This window comes from Typopeltis vanoorti, chromosome 5 (assembly GCF_054136105.1).
Source record: "Typopeltis vanoorti isolate ZY-2024b chromosome 5, IOZ_Tvanoo_1.0, whole genome shotgun sequence".
In the NCBI taxonomy this organism is placed as follows: Eukaryota; Metazoa; Arthropoda; class Arachnida; order Uropygi; family Thelyphonidae; genus Typopeltis; species Typopeltis vanoorti.
In genome coordinates, this window is record NC_143553.1 from 35601778 (window position 1) to 35624939 (window position 23162).

A 23162-nucleotide genomic window follows, 5' to 3' on the forward strand; every position below is an offset into this window, starting at 1 on the left:
TAAATACCTTGGGTCCATATTCACGAATGATGGAAAATGGGATGTAAAACTAGATACTCGAATTGGCTTAGCAAGCTCAATATTGCAGGAGCTTGGCCGTTCGGTAGTATTGAAGCGGGAGTTAAGCCAGAAGGCAAAGCTGGCTGTCTTCAGTACAGTCTATGTCCCTATCCTCACCTATGGTCATGAGAGTTGGGTAATAACTGAAAGAATGTGGACACGAATCCAAGCGGCTGAAATGAGGTTCCTTCCTTGCAGAGCTGACAAGACTCAGCAGAGTCAGAAGCTCTGCAATTTGGGAAACCCTCAATACTCAACTGCTGCTTCTCTGTGTTGAGAGATCACAGTTACGTTGGTACAGGCACCTGGTCAGAATGCCACAAGAGAGGCTCCCTCAGCAGGCCCTCTTTGCCAAGCCAGAGGGTGGGAGGCCACATGGAAGGCCAAGGACTTGCTGGATAGATTATATCCAAAACCTTTGGTGGACACGTTTGGGAATCCCACCAGAACACCTGAGCTTGATAGCAGAGGATCGTGACCATTGGAAGTTCCTCTTGCAGCTGTTGCCCCCACAACCCAATTAGGAAAGGTGAACCTTGAATATGCATGTATGTATGTATTGTTCTGGCAAACTTTGAAAAGAGAACCATTGTTTGGGTATTGAATGAAAGAATAGCTTTTTTTTTTTTTTTTAAATAAAGTAATGCAAGAATTCTGATAATTTTATTGGCTTGAATGTATCAGAAAATAATAATATGACTAGGGAAATGATGAATATTATAATAGGCAATAAATAATGATCTTATTTAATCCTTTACTCAAGCATAAGCAAAAAAGTTTATGCATGAAGCATTTGGTTTTATTTATTTTTTTATTAAATAAAAAAAGTATTTTGTCTGATCTGCAGCTACTTGCCAGCTGGCAAAATCTGCTCGCTATGGTCAGTGGATGAGCATATTTGTCAAGCTCTGTATATGACTCATTCTTGTTTCCTAATTTGAGTGTTATATAACCAGTCTTTTGCATTCTTCCTGGATGCTCATGTTACAGTGAGTGAAATATATAGGAGTTGATATTAAATTCTAATTTCCCTTATATGTATTAACTGTTTCATAATATAATACATGTGGTAGAGAGTAATAATGTATTACTGTCTATCAAATGTGTAAGTATATGTTCGAACTGTTGACTTCTTTTTATGCCAAAATTAATATTTACAAATATTTTAAATATTAATACATGTATCTGTTGTTGCTAATTTTTGCAATACAAAAATGAACCACTTCACTCTAACATATATAGCTTAAGATTAGCTCCCATTTAACCAACTAATTTTTTTTCCCCATTAAGGTTTCTCCAAATAAAAGGCAAAAAAATGATCACATTCCTGGAAGTAATGGTTCTTCAGATCTTTCCCTTTCATTATCTCCAGAGCAGCTTGAAAACATTGAGGTAAAAAAACTACAAGCAAGGATTAAGCTTCAGACAAGAAGAACCTCAGCATTATCTTCAAATATTGGTGTGTCCTGGTTTCGTGCTTTAGAACAGCAGTTTTCTAAAGAATACTTTCAAAAGGTAGTTCTATGATTGAAATTTTTAGAAATTGTGCAAGTTGTATCTATTAAAGCCAAATATTCACATGATCACTTCAGTTATACAGTTGTATTTTGAGAAAGACCACCTCCCCTCCCTCCCATAATGGGGGAGGGGTTGGGTCTACTTCTCCCATGGTGACCCAGTCTATTTTGAGAGAGTGTATAGCTGAATTTGAATCTGAATCCTTTTGGCTGGAAAGCAGAAATGTTAACTTGGCCATCCAGGCTTTATACAATAGTCACTATTTTATTGTAAAATACCAACTGTGATTTGCCATTCATATTTAGATTCACATAATACGTTGCCAGTAGTTTGTTTTTTTCATATTAACAGCCTGACACACTCAAGTGATGTGTTCATCAATATAAATTATCATCAGACATTCATGTATTCACAAGACTGACTGTGGGTGACTCGTGGTAATTACTGTAGCTCTACTGCTGTGCTTCTCCTGTTTGGGTATTCATTGCTACCATAACCATTTCTTCTTGCCTATAACTAGCATATATTAAAAATATGCACCGTGTTCCACTGTTACTGTGGTTTTATAAAACTTTGTCTGACTCATATTACTTCTTCTTTTACCAGTTGTATAAATTTTATTCTGTCAGGAAAATTTTCATTCTTCTTGTATTACTTCAGTTATTCCAGAGACATTTCCAAAGTTTTTCCCATATTTCCTACTTTGAAATTCAGATTATTGCACACTAAGTAATCCTGATATGGACAGAACATGGTCTTATGTAGTGGAGCAGCTTTGTCATTTATCTTTCTCATTATCCTCCCCCCCCCACTCTTACTTGAATTTCAGCTATGTGTGATATTTCCCTAGATATTGTCTCACTTCTGTTTCTTGCAACAACTTTCTTCCATTAGTGTACATATCCATTTGTCAATATATTTCAACACGCTTAACAATAATGTGTTCAGATATGCTTAAAGAGATCATATATCATTAATAATTCTCTGCAGTGTTTATCATGCATAGTTAAACATTGTTCTTGAAACCAGTTATGATACTGTGGATATCTGCTTCTTCTTAGCTTGCTGAACCTCTAAGGTTCTTTGCTACTTATAATAACTTCTTCCACTCCTTTCTGTCTTGAGCATTTTTCAATCCGATTCTGGATTACCATCTCAGCTAAGTGTGTGGATGTCTGCTTACCATGATTGTGTGTGTGTGAGGGAGGGAGGACTTGTTAGGTGAATTTCGTGTTCACGAGCAATGGGAATTATTTTTTATTTCTTATAAAATTATTAAAATTGTTTCTTAAATCACTATTATGATATATATAATGGTTTCATAAAGAATATGTAAAAAAAAGTGTTAATATCTGTTGCTTTTCAAGGAAATGTGTATATAAAAATAAACAACTGTAAATTACACTTTAATAATAATTTAAAAAAATTAACAAACTTAAATGAAAACATTAAATTGGTATGTTACACAGCCACATGTTAGCTCTTTCATCTTGTTCAGTGATGTGCCGTTTCATCTTCAAATTATAAATGTTTTAGCACTATTTGAACCTGGAGTGTTTTGGCTGTAGAGTGGATGTGCTAGCCATTCAGAAGGCCAACCAGAAGTTCTTTGAAACATGTTTATTGTCATTGACATCTGGAAAAATTAATTATTGGGATGATACCTAATGCAGAGAGTCAAGGAAACCAGATCAACATGGAAGGAATGGGATAAATGTGTGTGAAAGTTCAGCTATGGTATGCAAATATGATAAAGATATGATCTTTGAACATGGTTATGCATCTAGTAAAGGGATGGAAATGTGCACTTTGGGTTCAGACCTTTTCAGTATGTCTAGAGAGGGAAAAGAGAAAGCTCTACAATAAGGCCAAACAGATTGCATATCTAATTATAAGAAAGGACCAGGTGGTAATTTATGTCATATACAAATGCTAGAAGCATTAGAAACAAAGGCGTTGAGTTCATTGCTATATTGAATATGTGGCTTAGGGTTATTAGCATTAGTGGAATCTTTCCATCAGAATCTGATATTGTAACTGGGATAGGGTGTAAAGGTTATAGTATTTTTAGGAATCGCAGAAGAGATAGGAGGAGGAGAAAGAGAGTACTTCTAATGATATTGTCCGATATTATTATTCGTCCAATATCCAGGTAAGGTAGAAATGCATGAAAACGATGATAATAATGTCCCAGATAGCAGTGAGTTTGAGGCTGTCTCTGAAGCGGAAGCTAACAGGATGAAATAATGGTAAGGGGTTGCTACTGACATTTCAGTTGCAGGGAATGCTGAAATGCATTGCCAATTTATCCTGATGAGTATTAAACAAGTGTTCATTATGGGTGACTTTAATTATCTAAACATGATTGGATAGAAGAGAAATCTCATAAGAATTGAGCAAAATTTATTGTTGTTGTGAGGCTACTTTCTCAAGCAGCATATGAAAGAAGAAATTTGTTAATGTGTTATACTTGGCCATAGCATCAGAAGTGGTCTCTGTTAAGAATGACTATTTTACCATCAGTTGACAATGCTCATGCTGTTCTTTACAGGAAAGTTGCTAATTATATTGATGTTCCAATTAGGACTGGTTACATGCTGAACTAAAAAGCTGGAGAATACTATCTTTGGTTCCATGATATCAGTTACTGAATGGGAAAGAATGCATGCAGAAATGCATGGGAATCTTTGAAAAAGTGCTTAAATGAGGTGGTATTTGAATGTATTTCTAGAGTTTGAAGAATAAATAGGTTGGGAGTGAAATGAATGTGCATCCTTATTGAGCAAGAGACCCATAAGAAGAAGACTATGTGGAAGGAATATCATGAGAATAAAAGTGGGAGGAGTTATGAAATATATAAAGTGCAGGCCAGAAAATAACAAGTATTGCATAAAAAGCTAAATTGGAGCATGAAAGGATTGTCTATGCTAAAGGCAATCCAAACTAATTTTGTTATGCTACAAGTCAAACAAAGAATGAATCTGATAGAATAACTTTACTGAATGCAGATGGTACTAGTGTTAGAAGGTAATGAGTACTCACTTTGCTAAGATATATCAACCAGGTGTATATAACATAATGCACAATGCTACTACTATTAGTACGTCGGATGAACAGTTAGAGGTGCATGCAAATGAGGTTGAAGAGCTGTTGAATATCCTGGATAAGAATTTGACAATAGGGACAGATGGAATATCAGTACATATGTGGATGGTATGTTCAGCCAACTAGGCCTTTGACATGTTTGTATAACTTGAGTCTCATCTCAGGAATGGAAAGAATATATGATAGTTCTGTTGTACAAGAGTGGTGCAAAAACTGACATGTCTAACTATTGCCCTATCAGAATCTCTGGAGTGATGGTGAAGATTTTAAAGTTGGTAAGAACTCGCATACAGAAATGGGTAGACAGACAAGCTATACTCTGTAAGGAACAGCATGGGTTTACTAAAGAAAGGTCATGTTTTAGGAATTTGCTCATATTTTATAACAATGTTATGTCTGAGTTAAAACAACAGTATCATTTTGATAGGATACCACATGAAAGGCTGTTTCATAAACTGGAGGATATGGGAGTGGAATATAAACTCTTGACTTGGATAAGTGGATGGTTGACATGCAGATATCGATAAGTGGTATATAGTAGGTGTAAATCTGCCAAATTTTAAGGTGATCAGTGGTATACCCCAAGGTTCAGTCATTCAGCCATTGTTGTTCAGTCTATTCGTTAATGACATTAGGAAGGATCTAACAGGAGATGTGTAATTGTTTTGCTGATGATGCAAAGATAGGCAGGGCAATCAGGGATGCTACTAATATCAAGCACTTGCAGAATGATTTGAATAGGCTGGAAATTTGGGCAAATGAAAATGTCCATCAGTTTAATGTTAGCATGTATCAAGTTATGCATGTTGGTGTTATTATTTGTCACCTGTAGGGAGTCCAAAGACTCATCAAGGGAGGGCACCTACTCTACAACTTGGTCTCCACCACCCACAATCCACCAACTGACTGCATCTATCTACACCAATGCTATCTACCACCAACCATTAGTATTTCCACAGACAATCACAAACATCCATGCCCACAGCGGGATTCGAACCTACAGCCTTTTGGCTGGAGAGTAGATATGCTAACCACTTGGCCAGCCAGGCTGGCTGAGTGGTTAGCGTATGATGAGATTTCTAATGGCATATTATATTAGCGGGGTTATGCTACCAGAAACTGATGAGGCTTCCAAGACCCTTCTAAATGTCACTTCTAAATGCCATTAGAAATCTCATCATATGCTAACCACTTGGCCAGCCAGGCTGGCTGAGTGGTTAGCGTATGATGAGATTTCTAATGGCATATTATATTAGCGGGGTTATGCTACCAGAAACTGATGAGGCTAATGATCTTGGTGTAATGGTGGATAGGAATTTGAAGTTGAAAGGTCACATAGCAAACATTGCAAATACAACTCAGAGGATAACTGTGATGTTGAAGCAAAATGACATGTAAGGATAAGTAAGTTATTTTGCATTTTTTTGCAAAAGAGGCAAAATAACTTCCTTATTTGGACTTCTAAGTGCAGATTTGGTCTCCAGGGTTCCAAGACCCTTCTAAATGTCACTAAGAAGTTGTGGAAAGGGTGAAAGGAAGAGTTATAAAGATCTTATCAGGATTATAAGGACAGATTGTGGGTATCTGGGCTACAGACTGGTTAACAGGAGAAAGAGGGGGTGATATGATGGGTGTTATACAATATTGTCAGATGAAATATTTCATTATATGGAAAGTGGGGAGAGAACATGGGGGGGTCACAATGGAAGTTAAGTTTGTTTGCAGCCAGGAAAGGGGTAAGCGCTAGATTTTTCTCTTGCAGAACAGTGTATGAGTGGAATAGTTCGCCTGCTAAAGTAGTGAGTGCATCTAGTGTGTTGAAGTTTTAGGTAAGGTATGACTGCTGGTTTGGGTGATGTATAGCCTTCCTCGATGAATCCTTTACTCCATGGATGTCTCAAATAATAATATTGCAGATGCATCATAACTGGATAAGTAGTTCACTGGTTCAAAAAATTATATTGAATCATTAAAGTTCACTTTTAATAATAGAACTTGTTCAAATGTACCACAATCCCAAAACAGGTAAAGTGCGCATGTTTGTAGATACTCTATGAATACATCCTTTTGACTAAGAGTGTCATGTGTAATACATGGTCGGAAAATGTTTGATTGCTTCTCATTTTTGCTGTAGTGCATTCTGCTTGATATATCTTTATCTTGCATAAGATGGTTGAAAAATGAAAATTTCTTTTCTCGTTGACTGACTGGAAACAAATATAGCTCATCATAAATAGGATTAAAAAGTTTATGAAAAAAAAGTCAATTAAAAATTTAGTGGATTTGAAAAAATGCACTGACTGCACATTCTCTTTAAAATCTGTTCTGTGCCATGATGCTTTATGGGTTCAGTGCTATATTCCCAAGTACATACTTGTCTGCTAATAGGTAGTATGGAATTTTGTTCATATGAACTTTTTTGGAGGGTGGGGTGGGTGGGAGGAAGAATTCAGAGGGTTTTAATGCATTCAAAAGAAACAAAGTGTATGTTACAGTAAGTAACAGTAAATGAAAATTTCTTTTCTCGTTGACTGACTGGAAACAAATATAGCTCATCATAAATAGGATTAAAAAGTTTATGAAAAAAAAGTCAATTAAAAATTTAGTGAATTTGAAAAAATGCACTGACTGCACATTCTCTTTAAAATCTGTTCTGTGCCATGATGCTTTATGGGTTCAGTGCTATATTCCCAAGTACATACTTGTTGCTAATAGGTAGTATGGAATTTTGTTCATATGAACTTTTTTGGGGGGTGGGGTGGGTGGGTGGGAGGAAGAATTCAGAGGGTTTTAATGCATTCAAAAGAAACAAAGTGTATGTTACAGTAAGCAGTATTGTTATAGTTTTTCTATTTTATTTTCTTTTATTGTGCTTTTTATTATACTTCTACTTCAATGTTCCCATTTTATGCCGAGTGGTAAAGGGAAAAGATGTTTCCAGTGACTGAATTTTTATTATAGCAAATTGCAGAATATGAATAACTTCTTATTCTTTTATTCTACTCTTCAGAAATATGCAATAATAATAATCTTCAAAAATAATTAAATTTTCAACTATATAGAGATCTTATTACAAAAAATTTCATTGGTCAGTGATATATCAGTAAATTGCTCATTGAGAGACTGCTAGCTTGGTTTGTCTGAATTCAAATCGTTGAATGACAAATAACAAAGGTTCTCCCCCCCCCCACACCTACCTTTCTTGCCGTAACAGTGTTCAGATTAAATGAGTTGAAGATTGAAAATTTTTTTATCATAATCATCAGTTGTTCCAAATTTTGCATGACAGTTATCAGAAAAAAATTGAGATTCCCTGTTTGTCGTGATTGCCAACTTCACTCTTAAAAAAAAAAAAAGCTATCAAAAGAAATGCTACTCTTTTTTTTATTTTTTTTTATTTTTAATTTCTTTCTCTTTTCCCAACATAACAAAAAAAGTCTTACCTCTTTATTTTGAAACCAACAGAATGCATTCATTCAAACTGGCTTGTTTTCCTTTTCAGTATTCAGAACAGTAAATTTCCTTGTACTTGAAGCCTGCCTGAGACAGCTTTCATACTATGATTGTTACATTATACCTAGTCTAGCCATAAATACTGTTACAACTTGAACAGCGCATAAACTTTTAATCTATCAGAAAATCATTTACAGCTTTCATCACATATAAAATACAGCAGAACTCGATGCTCGAAATGTATCCATTTTGACTGCATGCACAGCCAATCTCTGAGGCGACATATTGATGGCAGCACCCCCAACATCAACAGAAACTCTGCAACTGCCTACTCCAAATCCACCTTCAGGCTGGCAATGCCTAGGTGTTATTTCTTGCTGGCTACTCTCTCTCAATCTCTGATAATTTGAAGTCCAATGGATTCAGATAAGGACTTCCAGATGGCCAATCAGATGGTGATATGTGATCAAGTACATTTGCCTCCAATCATCACTGTTGCGTGGTCCTCGCCTTGTGTGCTGAGGCCGATTCCTGTGGTAGGTCCGCTGCCTACCGTGAAAAAGAAAAAAGAAAAAAAAAGCCTATCAAAGAAATGCTACTCTTTTTTATATTTTTTTTATTTTTAATTTCTTTCTCTTTTCCCAAAATAACAAAAAAAGTCTTACCTCTTTATTTAAACATCTACCGTAAAACAAGTTGTTGTTCAGGGTCTGTAGCACAGGTTCCAGCATGGTGTCGTGACACTTTGGCAGAGGGTTTTACCCCTTTCTTGCAGAAATGCAACTTGGATCCCCCCCCCCCACACACACCCACACACCAAACCATCACTGATTTGGGGTGATGACCTCTCTGAATCGTGGGTGCTATGACATTCTGTGCAACCATCTAGAGCAGCGCTTCCCAAACTGTGGGCTGCGGCCCCCTTGGGGGCCGTAGGTTTTGTTGAGGGGGGCCGTAAAATAATGAAAACAAATTTAAAATGTTTTAAGACTAAGTAGATTTTTTTTATCTTAAAAGAAATATATTTAATTTTTATTATTTCTTTTTTGTTATTTTTTTATATTTTAATGAAAAAAATCACACATTGGTGCGGGTTCACAAATTTTGCATCCTGCATATTTCGGCGCTTAATGAATATTAGTAAATATATGCTTATTCATATAAGTTTTATTTCAAAGCAGAAATCTAAGAATTGCAGTTTCAAATATTTCCTTGATATTAGTATAGTAGTACTAAAACACATCCATCACATTAAATTGTTATTAAACTTATTTTATGTTTTTAATTCTTTTTTTTTTATTACTAATTGTTTTACGTTTCATGTGCTTGTACTGCAAATGTACAATAACAATATAAAATCTATCTATATAAAAATATGAGATAATGTGCCATGTCAAATGGTATGTAAGATGCTAAAAATGTAATATTTGCATTTGATTTTTTGCAATATTCGCTGTGCATGTTTTGTATTGAATATAAATACAATCAACATTATTATAATAATATATGTCTATATTACGATTTTTTTTCGGGGGGAGGGTGGGGGGGAAATATTTTATTTTTTCCAAAGGGGGACAGTGACATCCAAAAGTTTGGGAAGCACTGATCTAGAGCATACACCAATCATTTGGGCAGTTAAACTATTCTTTAATAGTGAAAATCTCATCTTTGGAGAGGATATATCTTTGTCTCTTGTTTGCATACTGCTGAAGAAGTGCCTTCGATTTTATCACTCTCTGCTGCATAAGTTATGGTGTTAAGAAGTTTCTAGTAGAACAATGATAAGCTCTCACCCTAGGTCATCAGTTAGTACATATTACATCATTCTCTGCAAAACATTCATCTCTCATGACATCTCGTTGTGTTCTCACAGGATTATGGTGGAGGCGTGCTTTCACAGCTCTCACAAGCTGTAGTTTTCTACCACAGAGTAGTCCACCTGTTCGTTGACTGTCAGATAACATCTTCTGTAACGTTATAATGGTTAATTGTCTGATACACAAACATCCTGCTGATCCTGAGTGTTTTTAGTGTGTTGAAAATAATTAGTGTATCGAAGTGCTATTACAGCTATACTAGTCTCATAATCTCCCACTGTATGCTAACCTGTACAACTAGACAATTCACGTTCTGCTGATAAATGTGAATGTTGTCTGCACAGAGCACCGCTATCGGAAATGGGCTTGCTCAATTCTGTAGGTAGCGTGGGGTGTGCAGAAGTTGTAACAATATTTATGGCACGACCATAAAAATTACTATCGACAGGGGTGATGTAAAAAATTATGTTCCAAAAGCCTGTAGTAAAGTGTTCACCTTGTCAACTTGAATATTTCTTCACTCAATTTTTTTGTTAGCAGTTTTTTCCCTTCTCTTTTGTTGCTCCTCTAGCAACAATTTTATTTCTCCATATGAGAATTTCAAAAATCTTTTTGAACAAAAATAATCCTTTTTTTTTTATCCATTGCAGTTTCGTTGTTTTCTCTTTTCTGCTCATTTTCCTTATGTTCTTTCCTTCTTATTGCCTCCAGCCAGCAATTCCTGTTCCTTGAAGAGATCAATTAATATTCACGTCGGATGATCGTAGCTCTCTCGCCATCACCCTAGCTGACAGGGCAAGGTTAAACACCATGCCCAGTGGAAATTTCGGCGAATGTGCTTTGTATTGTAATGTATTTGCATTGTAACCAGAACTACACAGGGAGAGGGAACAATGTGTTTTAGGATATATTAGAAAATCAATGAAGGAGAATGCTATATTTGGCAGATATATTTGAATTACTCAAAGGTATAAATATGTGAACCATTATTAATGAGCCATGTGAGAACAGGAAAGGTTAAGGAAAGAACAATTGTGAATAGAAATCCTTTCGTTACTGGCAAACAAATTATTAACGCATAATATTTATGTGTTAATAATTCTCTCTCTTTCCCTCTCTTTGTAAGTTGCTGGGTGGAGCGAATAGTATGTGATACTACAAATTTTAGACATGCATAAGGGAATTTATGATGTTAACTTACAAAGAGAGGGAAAGAGATTTGTTTACAAAGTATAAATATATTTTTTTTAATATTTATCCTACATGAGAGGTACAAGAACCTATAACACATCAGTGTTGTGTGTGAAGTGCAGATAAGGGTTGAGAAAGAAGAGACCTATTGACATTCTTCTTAAAGACCTAACCAATAATAAACAGCTGCTGTATACATTTGGTAGGTCAGTAAATAACTATAGGAAGGGGCTAATCCAATGAACCAATATGGTGATCAGGTGATTCATTTAGGTGTGGCAGGAATACTTATGCTTTGATAGAGCAGAAAATCATCTGGTAAAATTTGTTGTGCTTGTTATGTGTTTATTTCTTGGTTTTATATTTTGCTTCGTTTCTTAAGAAGTTTCTTCTTGTTTACTGACGATCAGCATGCATTTTACATAATATCTAATCATTATTGGAATTTTCCACATTTTGCAAATCCTACAGTAATTACTTTTTTTTTTAATTTTGTCAGTGGCTCTTTTGTCTTATCAGTAATAGATATCTCACATATGCTGGTATTTTGTTGTAGATAATACATAAAACTATTCATATTTATTCACGAATAGATAACTTTTTACTATTTCTTGTTTTTGAAGACTGGAATAAAAATTTTCCTATACTGTGATAAACATTTCAACCTCAACAGATGCTGTCCTGCAGAAAGAAGAAAAACAATCAGTGTAGAGACAACTGGATGATACCCATAATGGGAAAACACTCCCCTTCCACAGATTATGCTGCATGCATGCAAACAAAACAGATTTATTGTAGTATTAAACATAGCAGCTAAAAACAAAATTTGCCCTAACATCCTGTTTCAAATTTTCATTTCCAGACAATATGTATGATAGCTGTTTATAATTCAGTCATTGGATACAGAAAGTACACAGTTTATGTAAAGCAAAAAATATCAGTATGAGTGTGTATATATATATATATATATATATATATATATACATACAGGGTGTTCGGGATAAATTTGACAGTTTCGTAAGGAAAAAGAAAATCTTCTTTGTATCTATTAAATTTAATGAATTGACAAAAAAACATTACAGGCAGAGTTAATTACAATACTATCAACAAGATTTACTCAAAATAACCACCATTAGCATCGATCACAGCTTCAATTCTGCTTCGGAACCTCGAACAAGCTGATGCTACAGTCTCCCTGGGAAGGGCCGCAAAAACTGTTTTAATTTTATCCATTAACTGGGCTTTTGTATTACTGGAAGTGCGATTGGTGTCTTTTTCAACTGCGCCCCATACAAAATAATCCATGGGGTTAAGGTCTGGGGAGTTTGGAGGCCAAACATTTGGACTGGTGAAGTCGTAGAAATTTTCAGACAACCATTTTTGACTTTTCCCAGAGGTGTGGCAAGGGGCCGAATCCTGCTGCCATACATACGGCCTACCATTGGCTACCCTTGTTATCCAGGGCTTGACTACAGTTAGCAACTCCACGAACAAAGCCCGAATTCCAATGCCAGGGTTCTTCAACACCTGTTCCTGCAGATTTGCGAGGAATTCTGCTGTACGAACGCAATCAGATCGTCTGCTAGGGATCTTTCTTCTTGCTACATCCTCGTAGTCACCATTGCAAGTCTCTAGTTCATGCCTGATTGTTTTTACTGTATTCAGGGAGCATTGGGCAGCAGTCGTAATATCCTTATTTTGATGGCGGGCACGAATCATCATGATACAAGTTATTCTCTTCCATGATTCAGGTGGGTTCCAGCTATCCATCCTTTCTGACATCTTGTATATGAATGAAGAAGGGTCCAAACTTTTAAATGAAGAGAAGTGTGTGTTAATACATGTAACTTACGGAAAAATATAATTAATTATAAATATGTCAAATTTATCCCGAACACCCTGTATATATATATATATACGAGGGTGATCTGAAAAGTTCTCAGGCCAACAATGAATAAATGAATTTATAATTTCAAAATTATTTTTATTTTTCAACATAATTTCCTTTAAGACTAATACATTTATTCCAGTGATGCTCCAGCTCCATTATCCCATCCCTGTAGTGATTCTCAGTAAGATCTCCAAAATACCCCTCTACAGCTGCAATCACCTCTTGATTCAAGGAAGAGTTTGTTTTGGGAAGAGATAGAAGTCAGAAGGAGCCAAATCTGGGGAATAGGGTAGATGTTCCAACAATTCATAGTGCAGATCCCTTAATTTTCCTGTTGCCAAAAAAAGATGATTTTTTCCTTCTGCAAACTGGATCTTTTCTCATGAATTTTTCGTCTAGTTTGGTTAAAAGATTGGAATAATATTCTGCGGTTATTGCTTTACCCTTTCCAAGATAATTAATAAACAAAATGCCTTTAGTATCCCAAAACACTGATTCCATGACCTTTTCCTGCTGATGGAACGGACTTTGTCTTCTTTGGCACTGAACAACTGCCTTCTGTCCGCTGTTTTGACTGCTTGGATTCTGGTGTGTAATGGTGAATCAAAGTCTCATCCATAGTAATAAATCGACACACAAAATCAGTTTTATTCTTGTTAAAATGCTCCAAGCAGTGTTCAGAGATTTTCATGCTGGTGCGTTTTTGATCTGCAATGAGCAAGTGTGGCACCCATCTTGTACAAAGCTTTTTCATTTGCAATTTTTCATGCAAAATATATCCTACACGTTCTTTTGAAATGCCTATAGTCTCAGCAATTTCACGCACTTTGACTCGCCAGTCATCCAATACCATATCGTGCACTTGATCAATGATTTCTTGTGGTGTTACACTTTTTGGACGTCCTTCATGTGAATCATCTTCAAGGCTGGTATGGCCACGTTTAAACTTTGTAGCCCATTTCTTAGTTGTTGAAAATGAAGGAGAAGAGTGCCCATAAACATTTATGAACTTCAAATGAATTTCTTTTGACGTTAAACCTTCTTTTACAAAGAATTTTATAACCTCACGATACTTAATTTTATCTATTTCAAGTGATAGACAACATTTGCTTCAGACAGCCGTATAAAGCAAATTACTTCATAGAATGACTTGCAATTTCATATGGATGCTTATGACAGATGTACCAACTTAGAAAAAAAAATCTCTTGCCATAGTGTTGACATCTATGGGCGAGGCCAAGAACTTTTCAGACCTTTCAGACCATCCTCATACATAAAAGTTTTGGGATGTTCTGTTACATTTGAGATGTTCTATATCTAGACACTTCACAAATTCTAATTTTACAAATAAAATTCTATTGAAGTTGTAACTAACATGCTGTTGTACCATATTTTCCGGTGTATAAGACGCACTTTTTTTACCTTAAAAATTCATCTTAAGAATGGGGTGTGTCTTATATAATGAAGGTAAAGATTGTTTCCTCTTTTCAAAGTCATATGCACTCCCTTTTATGTTCCAAGATCTTTGTAGGCGGTTAATGGTGCAATCAAATTGATGCGTGACTTCTAGCGCGTCATTGGCTAAGAACTAGGCATGGTCAGAAGGAGATTTTGTACAATTTGCGTAAAGAAAAGCACACGGAATGTGGAAAAATTGCGAAGTGGCCAGAACTAGAGACCGAAGTTTTGAAATGGGTGCAAGAAAATCGGCAAAATGGCATTGCCATTTCAACAAAAATGATTCGATTGACACATGCAGTCAAAATAGCCTGTGAGCGTAACATTGAAGATTTTAAAGGTGTGCTTCATGGTGTTACCATTTCATTAAACGCAGTGGACTTTGTATGCGTACAAAAACAAAAATCAGTCTAAAAATGCCAAAAGAATATGAAGACAAAATTATTTCTATATTATAAGAAATTAATGATGATAGAGAAGAGTCAGATGACAGTGACATGGGTTTTTTGCAGGTTTCTGAAAGGTCAGTTTACTATTAAAAATTACCTATTATTTTATCCATTTTTTTTTTTTTAAATCATACTTTGAAGTTTAAGTTTTAATACAAGAAAATTGTATTAAATTTCTTGGGTGCGTCTTATACATAGGAGCGTCTTATACACCGGTAAGTGATTGTGAAAATGAGACCTCTCAACACTGAAGTAGCATACATATGCAAAAGCAAGTTCCTTTTAGCAGTTTATGTGCATGCAGATACTATCTGATACGAATTTGTTAACGAGGAAGAATCTTCATGTATTCTCAAAAGATCTTCTAGCTACCTTATGGTTCTGTGTCTCAGTTTTCTGGCTGTAGCCTTTTTTTTTTCTTTTTTTTCTTTCAGATTTTTCATTAGTTTTTAATAACTTTCATTTCTTTAGTATTTTTGTGTTCCTTATGAAGAATTACAAATTTCATTAATCTTTCTATTTTTTTTGTCTTATATATCTTAATTGAAACCACAATTAGAAAACTAACATTTTTTTATTAATTGCAAATATAATTATAAAATTATAATGTATTAAAATAATTATATTATTATAATATGATCCATATAAATAATGAATAACAGTAGAGATAATGTGCATACTTGTAGCACACCTGATTTTACTCAGTTCATCTCCCTATACTTAATTCAGTTCTAACTGCTGACTTACAGCTGAAATAAAGACTATATATATTGCTTGATAATGTCCCATTCACACTGTATAACTGTAGCATTTTGAAGAGCTTGGCATCTTGTCATATGCCTTGACCAAATCACCAAGATTTATATACAAATTCTTGTTATCTTCCCAAGATTTCTCAACTTTTTTGAAAAATCTGATCCTGACAACTGATATATGAACAAGCTAGGTTCAGGCCAAATACACTGATACTCTCAACCATTGAAGAGTTAGTTAATTAAATGTCAGTTATTTGAATGTTAGATAATTAAAGATTATACCACTACTTTGCTTACTTGAAGTTTGAAGGTGCCTGAAGTCCTCTTTGCATTCTAGGCTAAAGATACAGTTTACTCTTTCTTGATTTCTTTCACCATGCAATGTGAATGATGTTTTCAGAGTTGTGCAGACATTATTATTATTATTATTACCCCAAGACCTCATGGAGTCAAAGACTCATCTGGGAGGTCCTTTTATCACACACACAGCTCATCATACCGTGCCTTGAACACATTCAAACTCCTTGCACACACCACACTCTCAGGCAAGGCATTCCAGTCATTTACAACTCTGCACAAAAAAAACCCTGCCTCTCACTCCCCTACTCACACTATAAAATTCGATGCAGCATAAATTTTTTCATTTTTTATTGCATCGACTTTTACAGGGGTCACATCCAAAATTCACAAAGGTAAACTTTGTGTGTTATTGTAAATAAAATACTAAAGTCCTATGTATAAAGCCCAAAGGGAATTAGCTTGCTCACTCACATAAATAAAGAATGTTAAAATGGTAAAGCCAAGGGCAATGCTGTCCCATCGGAATGTTATTTGAAGTTAGAGCTCTGATTGTAGCGTAAGAGAGCTCTTTTGTTTACAAGTTCAGTCTAAGACGACCTTTAAGGTCAGCAGAGAAAGGGACGGCATGAATCAAACATAATTCCTTAGTCTGGTAAAACGGATTAAAGATGTATGAAAGGGGAGAAAAGAGAAGTCGGCAGAAATGCTAGATCAAAAGAATCAAGAGAGTCACAAGAAAATATTCTGGGGTTTCAATCCTTAAGCCAAGGTTTCAGAAAAGACTGAATATAAGGCATGGATTTTCAACCATAAAGGTCAACAATTTTGGCTAGAACAGGGAGAATTTGAAAGGAGGTAACAAGGAGAAGGTCGATCCGCTGCAGGACGTTCAAGATCAAAAATGACGGTCACCAGAAGCGATTAGCCACAGAGGAAAAGCCGAGCCAGATTTGACACCTCATTTATAATTACATCCTCTGATGAGATGACCAAATCCAAGACCCTCAATCCTTGAGTGCCCTCTATTACATACTGTCTGAGGTAGTTATCCCTCAAAAACTCAAGAAACTCATTTTCTTTACTTCCAGTTGCTATCTCATCATTCCAGTCTATATTGCCATAATTAAAATTGCCCATAATGATCACCCTTTTCTTATTTGCTTGGCTAATTTGATTATACATATCGTTATCACCACCATTCACATTACCTGGTCTATAACAACATCCAACCAAGTTTGATTCCATTCACCTCTATCTCACACCATACTGCCTCAAAACCACTGGCGCTATTTCCCTCTTGCATCTCTACTTTGTATGGACATAACTCTTTCTCTATCATCAATAGCACTCCCCCCTCCCTTTTTACCCTTCCATCTCTATTCCTGTCAGGCTGTCGTCCTCTTCCAACCATGTTTCATTTATTCCGACAATCTTTGGGTGAACAGATACAATTAATGCAGCCATTTCATCTGCCTTGTTTCTTATACTTCTAGCATTTGTATACAAACACAACAGCTCGTTTCTGGATCTACAGCTAGTTCCACTGATACCACTCACTTGATGTGATCTCTCCATGCTCGACTTGGGCCATTTCCCTTTCTGCTTATTCCTTTTCAATTCCAACTGTTTCCTCTTGATCCCTGGTCATCCCATTCCTTTCCTGTCTACATATGCTCACCTCCTCTCGGAGCATCCACCTTTCTCACGCTGTGTACCCCTGTCCACCCTGAGCCTCCCCGTTTCCCTGCTCCTCTCACATACTCATTCTCTCATTTCCTATACTCATACCATTCATAACCACCTCTTCAATCTCTCCTGCCTTACTCTTCTGCTCTTCCATATCACTTCCCACTTGATCTGATTCATTCTCTCTCACTCTACTCACTTCTCTACCTTCCATCAGCAGTCTCTCCAAGCAACTCACACCATAACCACTCAAATGCATTCTATCGCTCCTATACAGTTCACTGCATCCTTCAAACTCATTCCACACATTAACAAACTGTATTCCTGTCTCCTCACACATTTCAGCCAGCATATCATTCATAATCCTTGCCCTCTGCCTCATCTCACCACAGTCATACCCAGGCAACATGCTGACTACCCTTCCTGTCACACTATTCTCTTTTATCCTTCTAAGCAGCCTCCGGATATCCATTCTGACGTGCTCTTTGTCCTCTGTCAAATCATTCGTACCGATTAAAACCATCAACTTCTTTGCTCGCTTCCTCCTCATATCCAATGCCTCAATCGCTCTACTCATTTTGCTGCTTAGAAAACATACCTTGTGCATCCTATTCATCCCATCCTAATCCAGCACACCTTTAATAATGGAGTCGCATACAACACCACTCGCTCATCTTTTGTTAACTCTTTCGTGCCATCATGATTTAATAATTTTTACCCGAATTTTCTTAATTTCATTCTGCATCCATTTCATCTTTTTCCTCATCCAATCCAATTCAACTTCTGAATCTCGCTTCACATTCTTTTTATCATTCAGGCTTTCTAATTTTCTAACTCTCGACCCCTTCTTCTCACTTTCACTCTCATTCATCCTTCTGTGCTTCCATGCTTTCGGTCCAACTTTCGCTATCATTCATTCTTTCGATTTTTTCCACTTTCGATTCCTGCATCACGCCATTTCCAGTTTCCTTCGTTCTCTCAATTTTGTTTCCTTTTCTCCACTCTTGTCTCACTTTCGTCCTTTTTAACATCCATTTTTCTTTTTCTTTTTCAATGATTTTTTAACATTCTTTGGTCTCTCTTTCACACTATCCTTCTCTTTCGAACGTGCACTCATTTTCCCCTGCAACATTCTCACCACTAACACTTTCTGTCATCAATTTCATATTTGCATTCATTAATTTCTCGTTCAGGTCACACTTTGCACACACCCTCCTTCCATCTGCCCTAAACATCCACAAATCATTTATGTAATCGAAAGAATAGCACACCTCGCACTTAACGAAATGACTGAAGTCTAAATTAAATTCATGGAATGACAAAATTGCCACCATGTTTCCTCTGCCAGTTACTACTCTAAGGTCTAATAATAACGAATTCGTAATTAAGTTTAGGCAAATGAAAATCCCCCCACACTAATAATACTGGTAGCGTACAACTTTTACAGCAGCTCTTGCTCAAACAAATACTCATATATACTTAATTATTCCAAGACTACTTATCTCAGTCCTGAGCCTTCTTACACATGTCTGCCACGCTTGACTCACGAGCACCCTCCTCATGGAGGACATCATGGAGAGACATTTCTTTTTGAGAGAACAGGTTTAAAACACTTTACTTTGCAGACTGGCTGCTAAATTGCATGCTGAACCAAATGTAATGGTGATGGTTTAGAGGACTTCCAGGTCGTATGGTGAATATCTTGATCATCACTATTCTGTAGTATGTCTGGAAGGAGGGGGTTCTGAAGTACTTTGGGTATACTGATGAAATCACCATTTGAGAAGTGATGGATGAAATTCTTCATGTGTTTGAATAAAGAATCCATTACTCTATTCTATGTTCCTCCCAGTTTTAATGAGAAAGAAATATGCAAATCTCTTAAAACCTTTATAAGATTCGCTTGACGTGTGTGGTCTTTGTTCCATTTGAAATTGTCTGTACATTTATTTTCAAAACTATACCTACTTTGCCTAACAGAAACTACAACTTATTTTCCTGATCTCTGTGGAGTGTCACAAGACTCATTTTGGAAGGTCAACACAGTCTACCATGCTACTTCTTAAAATCATCCACAGTCTGCATGTCTTCACCACCCTCTCAGGCAAAGCATTCTGTGCTCCTAATATTCTCCATATAAAACACTTACTTCTTACCCTTTTACTCATCACCTACTTTTTACAAATTCCAGGGATTGCCCCTTGTCCTTGCTCCTTTTCCCAGTTCTACCATATGAAAAACTCCTCAGTGTTAATAGGATAATAATCCTTGAAAAGCTTAAATGTCTCGATCTCATTCCCCCATTTTGCCTTCTGTTCACCAAACTCTGCAGCCTGCAGGCCCTTAGTCTATTATCATAATCAACATTATGCAGTCCTGATATCATCTGTCTATGCACCTATTCTAAGTTTCATTCCCTTCAAATCCCAGTGATCAGATCAGAGCACAGAAATCCAGATTTGGTCCGATCAAAGCTTTATATGATGGGACCAGCACACTTTTATCTCTCGTGGTCAATGTTCTCCTCAAGATTGCCGCAGTTCTCTGAGATGTCTTCACAACCTTTGCAATATGTCCTTGGAACTTCCATTCTCTATCTACAATCACTAAATCACTCCAAGAACATGTGCTTCTCTGCAGATGACAATTTTTAAAACCTTACATTTAGTTGCATTAAACCGAGATCCCCATTCATTTGTCCACGTTATCAGCTTATTCAAATCCGTTTGAAGAGCCAAAACATTAGCACTACTACTAATAACCATCCCAAGCTTTACTTAGTCTGCAAACAAGTGAACATCTCGCTGTATTTCTGAGACAATATCATTGACATAAAGATTGAACAGCAATGGTCCCAGGAGTGAAACCTGTGGAACTCTACTTGAAATCTTCCTACTCCCTGATACTGCTCCCCCATATACAACTCTCTGATATCTATCAGAGAGCCAGTCGCCAGTCCACTAGCCTGATATCCAAACCCATATGATGCAACTTAAAAATCAACTTGTCATGTGGCATCCCTATCAATTCCTTGGAAAACTCCAAGAAAATGACAGCGTATGCCTTACATGCACCCACTACTCTTGTTGCTCCATTGTAAAAGGTAACTAGATTATGTAACAGGAGAGTCCTTTAACAAATCCATGTTGGCCTGCATAAATATTATCCTCATCTGCCCAATTCTGTATATGTTCTTACTAATTTCTCTAAAATATTAACGGCTAACAGGCTGTTAATATTTTAATGCAAACAGGCAGTTTGATACTTGCATTCTATCACTACCTAATGCAATGGTACTATCTTATGCTCTTTCCACTCTCCAGGAGCCTCCTATTGCAAGAGTTCATTAAATAGCCAGATTAATAGCATGGTCAGTTCCATAGCACATTCCCTTAAAATGCATGGTGAAATTCCATCTAGTCCACTCCCCACCTTATTGACATTTAGCATATTGTATTTGGAATATGTCTTCTTCATTAACTTCTAACGCTTCACCACTCATTATCCTGATAGGAATAAAGCCTGTAATACTCCATTCTCATCTTCGTCCAGTAAGGTCCAGTATCATTTTTCCTTCTACTTGCTACATAGTGAAAATACTTCTTGTCTTTCATATTCTAATTTTTCTCTCATTACGGTACTAGTCACTTTCCTAGCCTGAGCCTTATATTCCTTATGAAATTGCTCCCCACCTCTCCTTATATGTCTTCCATAATCTCTTCTGCAATTTGCCTTTTATTCCTTTTGTCATCCATTTGACTCCAAATATACAATCTGTTATTGCTGTCAACAATTTTTTTCTTAAGTATCTCTTATACAGTAATGCTCCATCTTCCTTCAAATTCTTTCATCCATTGTACTGCTGCAAGCTGGTTTCTAAGTCTGATGTCTGAGTTGCCTGCCTTATAATTCCACACAACTGTCTTTTGTTTTGATACTCCCCACATGCCTATTTATCTTCCAAGTCAAGACTACATGGTCATTCACAACAATGTGGGTAAGTATGTCATCTCAGTTATAATCATTTCCACTCATCACTATCTATATTCCCTGGTCTGTAGTAACATCCCACTAAATATCTTGTCTTAAAAACAACTAACTATTTTCTATTTCCACTGAGATTCTCCACTCCAGGAGCACAAAATTCATCTCTTGTGAAGAGTAACACTCCATCACGACGTTTACTTTCTCTATCCTGCTGAAATATGTTATACCCTTAGATTTCTATCTCTGTTATAACATTCCTGTCAGTTAACCAAGTTTCACTGATACCAACAACCTTTGGAGAGACTGAGTCAATCAATGCCACAAACTAATTTCCTTTCTTCGTAATGCTCCTAACGTTTGTATACAGAAAAGCCAGTTTATTGCCAGCATACCTGTAGCCATTATTACTCCCTCGATACTCCACCTGGCTCTGTAATATAGTGTACATCCCCTCATTTCTCAAGCTGCTATCCCCATGAGGGCATTCCACCTGTGCAATTATAGTTTTTCTGTCTCGACATACTCACTTGTCCAGAAAACAAGTGTCTCCAAATGCCTTTGCCCTTTTGCATACAGTTCTTTTCTATTCTCAAACGACTCCACGCAAACACATATTCCAGACCTCTTTTCCGGAACATTCTTGCTATCATCTCATTTGTCATCATTGCTGTTCTCCTCCATTCTGCATTATCATACTGAGGCAACATGCTCACTATTCTTCTTTCTTTGGACATTTCTGTTGCACAAGGTCTAACATCAACCTCAAATCTCATGTTACATGATTTATTCTACCTCTCATGTCATTCATCCCAACCATTGCTGTCATCTCTTTTACACTTTCACTCCTCTTTACTGCCATTGTCACACTCTCTGTTATTCCACCAGGCAAGCACTCTTCTGGCACTCTACTCTGCACACCATAAATCATTGAATCTCTGTACATGATGCTCCGAACAGATTCATTCATCTTCCACACACAAACCATTTCGGTCTGTTAAACTTCCCAAGGCTAAATCTGTATGTAGTTCTTTAACATTCTCTCCATCTTCCAACACACTACTCCATCCACAAATTGAAAATCGCCCATTTCTGAAGTACTATCTCTGCCGCCACTAAAACCTGTGTTAAGCTTATGTCTCCCAGTTCCTCCCGCCGCCTAAATTTCATCCATACATACACATTCCTACCTTGCACCTGCCATGTTTTTAAACAATGAGATGTGTATATACCACATGCATAGCAAGCTACAAAATCATCAACTAGACTGTGGATAACGTAGTCTTTAAATGGTGGAGGGGGGGGCTAGGTGTAGTACTAAAACTGGCGGCTGCCATATTGAATATAATTGATTCACATGGGAACAATATTGAAACAGTAAAATCTTAACAGAATACTACACAGTTATATAAAAAATTGTCAGTTTGATTAGTGCAAACTTAAACAGTATTGTCATGCAATAAACACAATAATATATTTCCTTACTAGTAATACT

General features: G+C 36.4%; 1 protein-coding gene across 2 annotated transcripts in view; it reads left to right on the plus strand.

Moving 5' to 3' along the window:
• Positions 1-23162, plus strand: part of LOC150106316 (uncharacterized) — a 129072-nt gene that overhangs the window by 3885 nt on the left and 102025 nt on the right. For both annotated transcript variants that reach the window (XM_090392356.1, XM_090392355.1), the window contains exon 2: positions 1351-1575. In XM_090392356.1, the coding sequence (XP_090248482.1) occupies positions 1351-1575 (225 nt within the window). The remainder of the gene's footprint in view (positions 1-1350; positions 1576-23162) is intronic.